The sequence below is a fragment of the Gallus gallus genome, chromosome Z (assembly GCF_016699485.2).
Source record: "Gallus gallus isolate bGalGal1 chromosome Z, bGalGal1.mat.broiler.GRCg7b, whole genome shotgun sequence".
NCBI lineage: Eukaryota > Metazoa > Chordata > Aves > Galliformes > Phasianidae > Gallus > Gallus gallus.
The window spans coordinates 11,023,581-11,035,682 of record NC_052572.1 but is presented as its reverse complement, the minus strand read 5'-3'; the positions used below and the strand labels follow the sequence as shown (position 1 = coordinate 11,035,682).

Here is a 12,102-nt window from a genome sequence, read left to right as displayed (position 1 = left end):
TTTCCTGTCTGCAGCTATGCCATGTGCATATGCAGACATGAGTCTTCTGACAACTGATTTATTTCAAAGGGGTCATTACAATCATGGAATATAGCAAGATCACATTCTTTCCTACTTGTTTTGCTTAATCACTATGGATTACTCAAACATACTTGAAAAGAGGATGCATTTCAGCTGTTTGTGTGAAAACTAACAATTCATCTAAAATCCCACACATGCTGAAAACACAGGGGGCGTTTCAGATTAGACTGTGATCATGCATTGATAGGAACTGGGAGCGCTAACTGAAAACAACTGATTAAGATGCAAAAAACTTTATTCTACAAGGTCCTAAGCATTTTGTCACCAGGAACACAGTTCTCTACTTTTTAGAAAAGATCACTAAGGAGATTTTATAATCATGGTCAGTGATGGCTTCCATACTTAGAATCATGGAATCATAGAATCCTTAGAGTTGGAAGAGACCTCTGAAGGCCATCTAGTTCAAATCCCCTGCAATGAACAGGGACATGCACAGACAGATCAGGCTTCCCAGGGCCTTATCCCACCTCACCTTGAAAGTTTCCAGGGATGGGGTATCAGCCAAAACACTAGGTAACGTGTCCCAGTGCCTCACCATCCTCACTGTAAAGGAGTCTTTCTCTATATCCAACCTAAATTTATCCTCTCTGGGCTTGAAGCCATTTCCCTTTGTTCTGTCACCACAGACCCTACTAAAGAGTTGCCCCCTTTTTTCCTGTAGCTCCCCTTTAGATACTGAAAGGCTGCTATCAGGTCACCTCACAGCCTTCTCTTCTCAAGACTAAAGAGACCCAGCTCTCTCAGCCTGTCCTTGTAGGAGAGGTGTTCCACCAATTCTGTGGCCCTCCTCTGGATGCATTCCAACAGGTCTGTGTCTCTCCTGTACTGAGAACTCCACATCTGGATGCAGTATTGCAGGTGAGGCCTCACCAGCACAGAGCAGCGGGGCAGGATCACCTCCCTTGCCCTGCTGACCACGCTTCTTTTAGGGCAGTCCAGGATATGTTTGGCTTTCTGGGCTGCAAGGGCACACTACTGGCTCATGTCCAGCTTCCCATCCACCAGAACCCCCAGGTCTTTTTCAGCAGGGCTATGCTCAATCCTTTCATTCCTCAGCTTGTATTGGTAATGAGAGTTGCTTCAACCCAGGTGCAAGACCTTGCATTTGGATACGTACTTACAATCATCCTTTTGAATTCTACTGATGGAAGTATGAATGTAAAACACGCAAGCAGTCCTATCACACGTGTCCGGGAGAAATTCAAAGTGCCATGCAAGGAAGACCAAATCTCTGGTAGTGTCAGCGGCAGCACTTCAGATTACTAACCTATTTTAAAAGCAGGAAACTCAAGATAAAGAAGTTTACAGTAACAGCAGCAGACATATCAAAGTCAAGATAGGCTATGAAGTCTAAAGCTATGTAGAGCTAAGACAGAAATAAAGCTGGACAAGGTAGAAACTGGTTGTCTCAAGAGAGTTTGTGCAGCCCCCATGTTTCCACAGCATTTGAGCACTGTGCAATTACTTTGTTATCGAACACAATTACCCCACAAAAATATTCTTACTCACCTCCTCCCTCAGCCTAAATATGTAAAAGTGAAATAACAAGTACCTACACAAAAACCTGCACTGCAAATTGAGGAGTTGAGTTGTTCATCTAATCTTTCCTTCCTCTACTACACTAGCTTGGGTTCACATGCTGTTCGCCTAGGAGCTTAAGTGAGTCCTGACAGCAACACTTACAGCCCCCATTCACCTCCTCTCAAGGAGGCTGTACTAAATTTTACAGCTGCCTTCAGTGCATGAACAAAGAACTTAAACTTGGTTTGTTTTCATTGCTTATGTCAAATAATGAAATTTCATAGTTGTGTTTGCTGTATGTACAGAGAACTGACAATTCTACATTCATAAAACTGAAACTACTAAGCAATACATGTGTAATTTGCAGATCAAAGAGGCAAACCTGGCAAAACAGGAAAACAACAGCAATTACTGTTAAAAAATAGAAACATAAACCTAAGAAAATGAAAACGATGCATTGAAAACAACCGTTAAATCTACAAGAGTTACCCAGGAGATGAAAGAGGTGAATGAATCCAAGAATCACTATTGCAGAAGATCAACTAAAAATCTGTCATTAAGCAAATATTTTATGCTTCATTTCTGGGTAGCAGAAGCTTTTTTTCTGCTCTTAGCTTAGAGAGGCACAACCTGAGTAACCACTGCAGGAAAGTAGAAACTTACATTTCAAGGTTAAATCATAAAGTGACTTGATCTTATTAAAGATTTCAGGAAACATTTGGAAAAAAAAAACAAAAACAAAAAAACAAAAACAAAAAAAAAAACCAAACCAAAACAAAAAAAAAGCCCCACCAAAAAGCCAAAGGAGATTATAAATCTATACTCCAGATACAGAAACTCCCTTGCATGGACTGCGAAAAATACACCATGGCAGAACGATTACATTCTTATGCTACCAGAAGAGAAAACATCAGTGAATGCCAAGTACATTTCAGCTATATGTTAGCTCACTAAACTTCCCCTCCTGCTCCCTGAAGACTACTTACCAAATGTTCTTCCATTTTATTTCATCAGAAAAATCACAGACTGGATGCCTTCTCTTAATGCCTTCTCTTCAAAAAGATGGTACAGCTATCCAAAGTAGATATTACGCATTTTGTAGACTAAAACAGCCACAGTTGCTTGCTTGCCCAAAACCACGCAATGTGACATTGAAGGACAAGAGCCTGGAAATAAGCTGCTACAGCCACAGAATAGCCTCATGTTCCCCCAAATTAAAAAAAAAAAAAAAAAAGAAGAAAGAAAAAAAAAGAAAAAAGAAAAAAAGGGGGGAGTTTGGTGGTTATCACCTCATGTATAACAACAGAGCAAGCACCCACATTTTAAAATAAGAAGAAATGTACTATACACTAACCCAAGGTCATATTCAATACAACACAAACTGATAGTCACCCTTCAACAGGCTTGCAAAAAACTCCACTGTAGCCATTTTCCCCCACACAGTGCTTACATTTGCCACATCTCATTCACCATGTTACAGTTTAGCCAGCATTATATAAATGACTTTCTACCTCAAATGATCTAGCAACACTACTCACAAACACAACAAATCCAGCCTTCACCAGATTTCAAGCATCTTACCATCTTCTGAGTTAATGGAGATAGCTGACATACACAACTACAGCAAACGATCAAGAAATTTTTGCTGTGACAATCTGACGTTCCTTGCAAACACGTATAAGGCAACCTTCTTCTTGAAAGCACAGCATGCAAAATAACCAGCACAGCAATCCAGTTGAAGCGAGACCTGGCTTGCAAACAAGGAACCAACATTAAGAATAACAAAACCAAAACACTCTGAGCAACTTCAAGTTTACCGGCAAACAACATATGCATTAAGTAGTAGTGTTAACTGCTGCAAAAAGAGACCTGCACAACATCAAGCCTAGGGAAGCTTTGTTGCTGTTTAGCACTTGGCAGTCCTGTTTGCCACATCAATCCGACATAACTGCAAGGGTGCATAACTGCTGCTTGTAATCGTCATCACACATTGACACAGGTGATAACTGTGAGAAATCCAGCAAAAGCAAAGAGCAACAGGCTTTGTACCACTCGGTGTACCAAGTGGGACAGGAACATAAATGGGTGGGCAAAAAGAAATCCATAAAAATCCCACCCTTGAGCATGCTATCACTGTTCCAGTAAATGCACTTAAGACACACTCTAAGATAGCTGAAACTTGCGGCCTTCTCAAGCAGGAACAGAAAGCATAAGCACACAACACCATTCAACTGTCCTTAGCCAGAAGTTATAGAAAAAAATATCCAGCTTCCTCACTTGATAAATACACAGAAATAACTTAGTCAACCCATGTTTCAAATGCATTTAAAACCCAACCTCCAAATTAAATTGTTTTTATAAATGTACTCACAAATCATTGTCCCCAACTGAATTGCACTGCTACACAATGTTTTCCCCTGATGTTTAAATGCACATTGACAAGAAGCAACAAAGGTAAAACAATTGAAGGTATGAATCTGACACTGCACTAGCTTCCCATCGCTGGCCTGCCATACACCTTAGTGGCTAACAAGGTTGATTTTATGCTACAGTTTTCTCTCCTTCAAAAACACAGCAACCTATTTGCTATTGGGGCATGCAATAAAACTTCTTTCAAGCAGTGCACTGACTAGCACTCCACAAGCTCACACTGGTGCTTATGTACAATTCTCCATCTCAAATGTATGTACATTCCTACATCTCAAATGGTGCACTTCATTTAGACTTCTGACAAATTCATAATTTATAGATCCATGATTCACATCATGAGCACAAGGTCAGTGAGAGGTTGCTGTTGTTCCTATTGAACAGATTCATGTTGGATCACAAATAATCACCCCCTGAAGCAAAATAACAACAGAAAAACAGCCCTCACAAAGAAGTCACTAAAGGATAACTTGTCACACTGGGTATTCTTAATAGGTAAACATATTCCTATGCTAGAATCAAGGGAATTCCAGACCTTACTGAAGCCTCACCATTTGCTTCAACAAAGACAACATTTTGGTTCTTCATTCAAAGCTCAGTCAAGTAGACTGAAGTCTGCTATCTGACTTGAAAGGGCTCTATTTCAGTCTCTGGATAAGCAGAGAAGTTCCCAAAGGATTCCTAAGAGGTTTCAACCACGCACAGTAAAAGAAGCAAAGATGAAAGAAAAGCACACACCTGCAAACAGAGCAAAATAGGTATATCAGACACATACATAAGCACTAGTAACCACATTGTTTGAGAAGTTACAAAATGACCTTGGCTTCTGTCATCACCTGTAGTATACAAGTTTTCTAGACAGTTAACTGTATATTGCATCTAAGATAAGCAGCACGTCTGGGGAATGAGACTCCCCAGATAGCTGTACAGCAGTGAGTTAAGCTTGAGTTTTGGATTGTTCTGCAAGTTAGGTCACCTTCCTAAACCCAAATATCATCAAATAGCACCTGTGTTAGGTGCTACACAAGAGCAGAACAGAAAGAGGTTTATACTTCAGAACACTTGAAGGTAAACATTTAACAAATAAAATATAGTCTTTATTCACATGCTCTTCTCTTACTATGAGTCAAAGAGATAAAAGACATCCTGCAGCCGTAGTTAAAAGTATTCAATCACAAACATGTTCAAGAGTACTCTAAAAAGCTTAAGCTCTACAACCACTTCTAGATGGTCTAGATCAAGAAATAAAAATCAAAAATAAAAGTAAAAATTAGAGAGATCCTTAAATACCTGTGTAGTAATAACTCCAGAAATCCAGGCAGCTATGCTGCTAACAGGTGGACAAAGACACCATAGCTTTGCCTGAGGCTAGCCCATTGGTGTCCAATCTTTTTGGCCTGAGAGAAGAGAAACTGTCTTGGGCCGCATGTAGAATACATAATTGACTTAATTTATACAAGTAAAAAAAAAAACCTTAATTTTTATATATGTTTTATTAAAACTTAAACAGCAACAAAAACATGAATCTAGTGGGGTATTTGACCTTGTTTTCGTGAAACTAACAAATCAGTGTCTCATTCAGTGGAAGTGGTTGCAGTTGTCAATGAGCTTTCACGGTGTTCATCTGAGATTTTTGATGAAATATTACTCTTCCTGTGATTCATCCTTGAAAATAGTCACTCACAAATGTATGCACTGTCAAAAACAATGACATGAATAAGGTGTGATCACGAAAAGGGATACTTTTTTCTGCTTAGACGAGTCTTATAAAAGTCTGGTAAAGAGATGTGATCAGTTTTTCCTTTGAGCTGAAACTCTGATTGAAACATTATACATTCCATTTGAAAATGTGCATGCAATGTATTTATTGTGAACTGAAAATCAAGTCACAAAGATACCAAGAAATTGATGATTTTTTCAGAATTCTTGAAACCTATTCTCAAATTACTTTATCAGAATGGAAAGCAAGACTGCATATTTTTCACTGTTCACAGGACTGTGTTTAGCCAAAATATTAAAACGCATGAAATTATTTGCTGTAACTTGAGCTTGCCATAATTTAAGTTTCATTTTGAATGCTGTTATGGTTTGAAACATAGCACAGAGAAGTTGATTTTCACCTTGGAGGCACATTTTTAACTCATTTAAATGAATGATAAAATCCATCAAAAGTGCTAAATGTGTGAACCATTTTTCATCTTCACATTTTGGCACAGATTTTCCTTTTGTTTCCATGAAAGTCTTGATTTCATTTCACAAATCATAAAGTCTTTTTAGCATTTTACCTTAACTTAGCCACATTCCTTCAGAAAAGTAAATGATGCCCCATGATCAGCATCCATTCTTTTAAGGAACTCCTGGAACTTAAGGAACTGGCAGACAGTTGGATTGGATGATGGTGTAGGTCTTTTCCAACCTTGATGATTCTATGATTCAGTTCCTTGGACTTTATGAAGATCACAGCTTTGATGACAATTTGCATAACATTATCCATTTTTAAGGCTTTCACACAGAAACTTTCCTGATGTACCATGCAGTGATATTTCATCAAAGTGGTAGTGGCAATTGCACTGTCCTCTATTAATTTTTAGGTCCCTCTTTCTTACCAACCACTGCTGGGGCACCATCAGTAACTATACCAGAAATCTTGACAAAGGTTAAAGAAAATCACTTTAATGTAATTTTTACTGCTTCATGAATATCAAGAGATTTACTTGTGTCTTTCAGAGGCACCAAAGCAGTCATTTCATCAGTGACATTATATTCATCATCAGTACCCCTAATGAAAATGGCAAGTTGAGCCATACCTGTAGCACCAGTATCTCCATTTAGCACCAAAGCATACCATTTGAAATTGGCAGCTTTACTCTTCAAATTTCTTCCGATAGATTTTTCTACTACTCCAGTTCACCTGGTGACATTTTGATGAGACAAACTGGCTTTCAAAACATCTGGTTTTGTTTTGGTTTTAGTCAGGACAAATTATATATGCCACACTTTCCAAACACTGCTTAATAAACTCACCATCAGTAAATAGTTTCAATTTTTTTGCAATCAGATTTGCTATCACATAAGTAGCTTTATGACAGTGTGTTTGAGTTTTACCTTTTTTTTCCTAAGATTTTGTTGAGATGGTAGACACATTCTTCAGCTCCGCTATTTTGTCTTTACAAAGCACTCCTCGATACACATCAAATTTAGCAGCATGTTTCTGTAGATAATGTCTTTTCAAATTGTAATCCTTTGTATCTTTTGTGAGAATCAGTACCACTGCAAGCTTCCAATACTTAGTAAGACATGACACAACACTTCAGACATGAAGAGGAGACCACTCATAAAATCCTTTTACATGCGTTTCAACTGACAGCTGAACAGATTTTTTTGTTGTTGTTAAAATCAGGCTAGGTACAACTAGTGCCAAAAAAGAAGAGCATATATATAATGTACCTCAGTAAGAACACACAGATAGCTATTTCCTATTTTTGTTTTACTTAATATTTAAATCTTGCATAAGATAAACAAATAAATGAAAAAGAAAAAAAAAGAACAATTGCTTTTTTGCAACTCCTCCAAACTGAAGCCTTTGAACTGTTGTGCACTGTTTAAAGGGACACAAAAGACATGTTTCTACACAGCAAAAATTCCTTTCTTGCTGCAATAAATGTTTTTTAAAAAAGACAATTTGCCTTGCAACTTCCTAACCACCCTCACCTCATGGTGCTTAGTTTGGGTACTCAAGTTTGCCATGATATGGCAATTAAACTGGCCAGTTTCACATTCTAACACAATGTTGTATATTGCTACAGGATTTAACTCCACTGAAACCTTTCTTTCTTTCTTTCTTTCAATGGAAATTTTTCTCTTCATCTCCACAAAGGTTTTACACATGCTCTTGTTAATGAGTGAATCAATAAAGATGGCCATTCCAGCCATTCTGGAATGAGCAGAACATAGCTGCAAAGTGCTTAGCTGGCCACGCGCTGCTCAGACGAGCAGGGCAGGTCAGTATTTGAGGCCAATCAACGTTTCTGTTCACAAAGCCTCTAGCCTTTGCTCCAGCTCTAAACAAGAGAGAGAGAGCAAGCAGGGAGAAGCCTTGGACAAAATTCAGAGACCCAGATAGACACCTGGAAAAGGAGACACCTTGCTCTACCCTATAATTACATGAGAATCACCAGCACCATGTCAGTAAGTGCTGGTAAGAATATGACACCAGGGCCAATAATAAGGGAAGATTTTTTTTTTTCCCCACAATACTGGGGCACAAGCACGGGTGAAGGTGGAAGTCAAAAGGAAAGCAGTGAAGGAAATATATATCAATAATTTCAGAGAGTGATTATGGTACATAATGAAGTTGTGGAAAGTAGAGCGCAGATGAGCATGATGCACTACCAACAGGACAGAGAACCAAGAATCAGATGGGTGAGGTCAGCCCTGCAGGTTTGACACTCCTTTAGCCCTGGAGCTTCTTCTGACTTCCAACAGTGGATTTATCAGTGGTATTCGCCATACAACAATACTGAGGCTAAGTGATCAGGATTGCAACTGTACATGATCAGCCCAATCTATGATTGAACAATGCATGCTTAACAGACAAAGGACCAGCACCAAAGCAATCATGAATTTGTAGCTGATGAGACATTTTTCTATAGACTGAAAAAACTCATCTGGGAACCCATCTAGAACATCCTCTACTACACTCCAGACTGTAATCCTGATCTAGGAAAGAACTGTTTATTCAAAGCCAGCCAACTCCAAATCATGCTCTACCATTATTTCTAACACACAATACAGCACTTACTTGATCTACTCCCTTTTCTTTCCATCCCAACCAGAAGACACTATGTGATGGTAAGATGTGAGCCTGCTGCAACAGGCAGCATGTTTTACTCCGTATACAGAAGGACTCAAGTACATTTGACCTCTTTTCTGCACAAACACTTAAGCTTTCTTTGGGAGAGCAGGCTCACTAGAGCAGAGCTGCATACTGTCCAGAACAGGAGGCATGAAGCCAAACAGCTCCCAAGCTGAAAATGTGGTGGATGGTTGAGCTGTTAACTACAGACAGAGAAATGCAGAAGCAGGAGACACTATAAGAGAGAGAGAAAGATAAGTTTTATCTTTGCAGGAGGAGGTGGTTGAGAATTTCCTATGCAACCCTGAAATTAAGGCTCAACCTACATACTGTATAGTGGACTCCCAGGACACCTAGACAAATCACAGAATACAGAATGTCAGGGATTGGAAGGGACCTCAAAAGACCATCTAGTCCAATCCTCCTACCAGAGCAGGAACACCTAGACCAGGTCACACAGGAATGTGTCCAGGTGGGTTTTGAGTCTCTCCAAAGAAGGAGACCCCACAACCTCTCTGGGCAGCCTGTTTCAGTGTCTTGTTACACTTACTATGGAAGAAGTTTTTTCTCATATTCATGTGGTACCTCCTGTGTTCCAGCTTGAACCCATTGCCCCTTGTCCTATCACTGGATGTCACTGAGAAGAGCCTGGCTCCATCCTCCTGACACTCAATCTCCTGACACTCAACCTCCTGATACTCAATCTGGCTCCATCCTCCTGACACTCAATCTTATAAACATCAATGAGGTCACCTCTCAGTGTCCTCCTCTCCAAGCTAAAGAGACCCGGCTCCCTCAGCCTTTCCTCATAAGGGAGATGCTCCACTCCTTTAATCATCTTTATGGTTCTGTGCTAGATTCTCTCAAACAATTCCCTGTCCTTCTTGAACTGAGAGGCCCAGAACTGAACACAATATTCCAGATGTAGTCTCACCAAGGCAGAGTAGAGGGGGACAACAATCTCTCTTGACCTACTAACCACATCCCTTCTAATAGACCCCAGGATGCCATTGGCCTTCTTGTCCATAAGGGCACAGTGCTGGCTCATGGTCATCCTGTTGTCCACCAGTACCCCCAAGTCCCTTTCCTCTATGCTGCTCTCCAACAGGTCAATCCTCAAGCTATACTGGTACCTGGCATTGTTCTTGCCCAGATGCAAGACACTACACTTGCAAAAGCAAGTTTCAGAAGTTTATTTTCTAAATAACTGGGGAGAGTGATCAGAAAGCACTGCTGTTCTACTAGTTCTGAATGCTTTTTGGGTTTTTTTTAGTCACAATTACCTCAACTGGAGGTAGCACATGATCACAGGGTGGATACTGCAGTTTTCAACAATTCCATATTCCTTTTTAGGATACTTGTAGTGTTCAGAGGATAAAAGAATGTAAGGACCGTTTAAAAATAATAGAGCAGAATCTCATTTAAAGTTACCCCACCCAAATTTTGTTCTCCCACACACTTACTCCAGAGCACATGGGAGCACAGTGATTTCAGTGGAATGTATCACAGTAACCTTTCAGTTCCAGACCCCCACAAAGTATTTTGTACTTCAAAAATTGTTGAATAGGAACTTACTAGTTAAAACATTAGGCATTAAAAAAGTGCCAAGCCTTAATTGGCATAGCCTCTAGGTTAAGAGTGAGATATTTTGCACAGCAATGTACGTAACTGCCTCGTTATTTTGAGATTTATGGAACAATCACTACACTACAGGCCAAAAAGAAGAAATTTCCATAAGAGCAGAAAACTTTTCCTCCCACATTTGATAGCACAACAAATAGGCATTTCCAGAAATACCAGAAGTTTGAGCTGGCAATTAGCACTGGGAAATCCCGCCTGTCTTGCCTCTGCTTCTGACAATAGCTAATTTTTCTACTCAGTCACACAGTCAATTTTTAAAATTTCAAGAAATTCTAATAATTTAATTCTTCACTATTAAAAGCATTCAGAATTACATCCCAATTCTAATTTTCCTCTTGCCCAGTCAATAGCCTAACAATAAGTAGAAAATTAATCAGTTGTCAAATTGCAAGAAATGGTTTTCTGATGGTCTTCAGCATTCCCAGAATATGGTCCTAAAACTTTTCAGTTACTTTCCAACTGATATAAGTCAAGAGTGAAATCAATCCAGCCCTAATCAAATTTCACACATTTTTTTTTCTAGAATTATTATGAACACAGTTAAAAAATACATCACCTAAATCACTTAGGTTCCTACAGTATCTTAGTGTCGAAGAACTAGATACTTAAATGTATTTAAGTGCCTAAAAATGTAGATGAGCATCTTGTCATATTTAAGAAACAGACAAAACAGGTTTGATTTGTTCGTGCATTTGAAAATCTACTTGACCCTCATCTGCCTGTTGCAGGTTCTAGTTGTTTTTGAAGTCAGGCCACAAACTAATTATTAATGAAGGTGTTGAAATCACAAATGTTAACTACAATTACGAGGCCCGATCAGATGGGTAGCACTAGTTTTAATTGGATTATTTCACATTCTACTTCTCTGAGCAGAAACGCTGAAGAGCTTCAGTCTTAATCCCTACAGACAAGTATTCTCTACTGTGTAATATTCCTACAGACAGCCTACTCCTACAGATAAAATTCCTACTGACAGTCTGTAAATAAATGTAAGTTCTCAAGTGATAGCTCCTTCTCATATCACACCACTTTTTCTAAGTGTTACATAAAATAGGTGTCTTGCAACAATTTAGTCTGCTTTTAGATGCTACCAACAGTAGATTTTAGTCTGACAATCAGGAGCAATGAAGTGAAGAAAGAGTGGAGAAAATATAGGTCCTTGGACAGAAAAATAGCATAATTCTTCATCAAGATGCAAGTGTAATTTCTATCATTTTGTCTACAGATATTTCAAGTATTCACTACTTACTTTCTAGTCTCAGTATTTATTCCACTTAGGCATCCTGTTCAGATTTCTAGGGTACGTACATTCTCCTGTAACCACACATCATACTTTGAAAAACTCATTCATGACAGAGCACTAAATCTCACTCCTCCACTTCAAATACACATGTTCACATGGCAACAGTCACCCCTAGGAAGGATTTTGCTGCAGTTAAATGTGTCAAGGGAAAAAAAGAGTCTGTGGTTAACAGAGCTACCTATGCACAGAAACAGTGAATCAGGTAAGGTTCAGGGAAGCTGAATAGCAAAAACACGAATCACAAAGCCAGAAGATAAGTCTTGCTCCCCTCCCT

General features: G+C 39.1%; 1 protein-coding gene across 15 annotated transcripts in view; it reads right to left on the bottom strand.

The window, feature by feature from the left end:
* Positions 1-12,102, bottom strand: part of RAI14 (retinoic acid induced 14) — a 92,873-nt gene that overhangs the window by 66,758 nt on the left and 14,013 nt on the right. For 4 of the 15 annotated variants that reach the window (XM_015277507.3, XM_015277508.3, XM_015277509.3 and 1 more), the window contains exon 1: positions 3,184-10,416. The exons of the other annotated variants lie outside the window; for them this stretch is intronic. In XM_015277507.3, coding sequence (XP_015132993.3) covers positions 3,184-3,438 — 255 coding nt within the window. In that variant the 5' untranslated portion in view covers positions 3,439-10,416. Of the gene's footprint in view, positions 1-3,183; positions 10,417-12,102 lie in introns of those variants that run through there. 15 annotated transcript variants of the gene reach the window in all.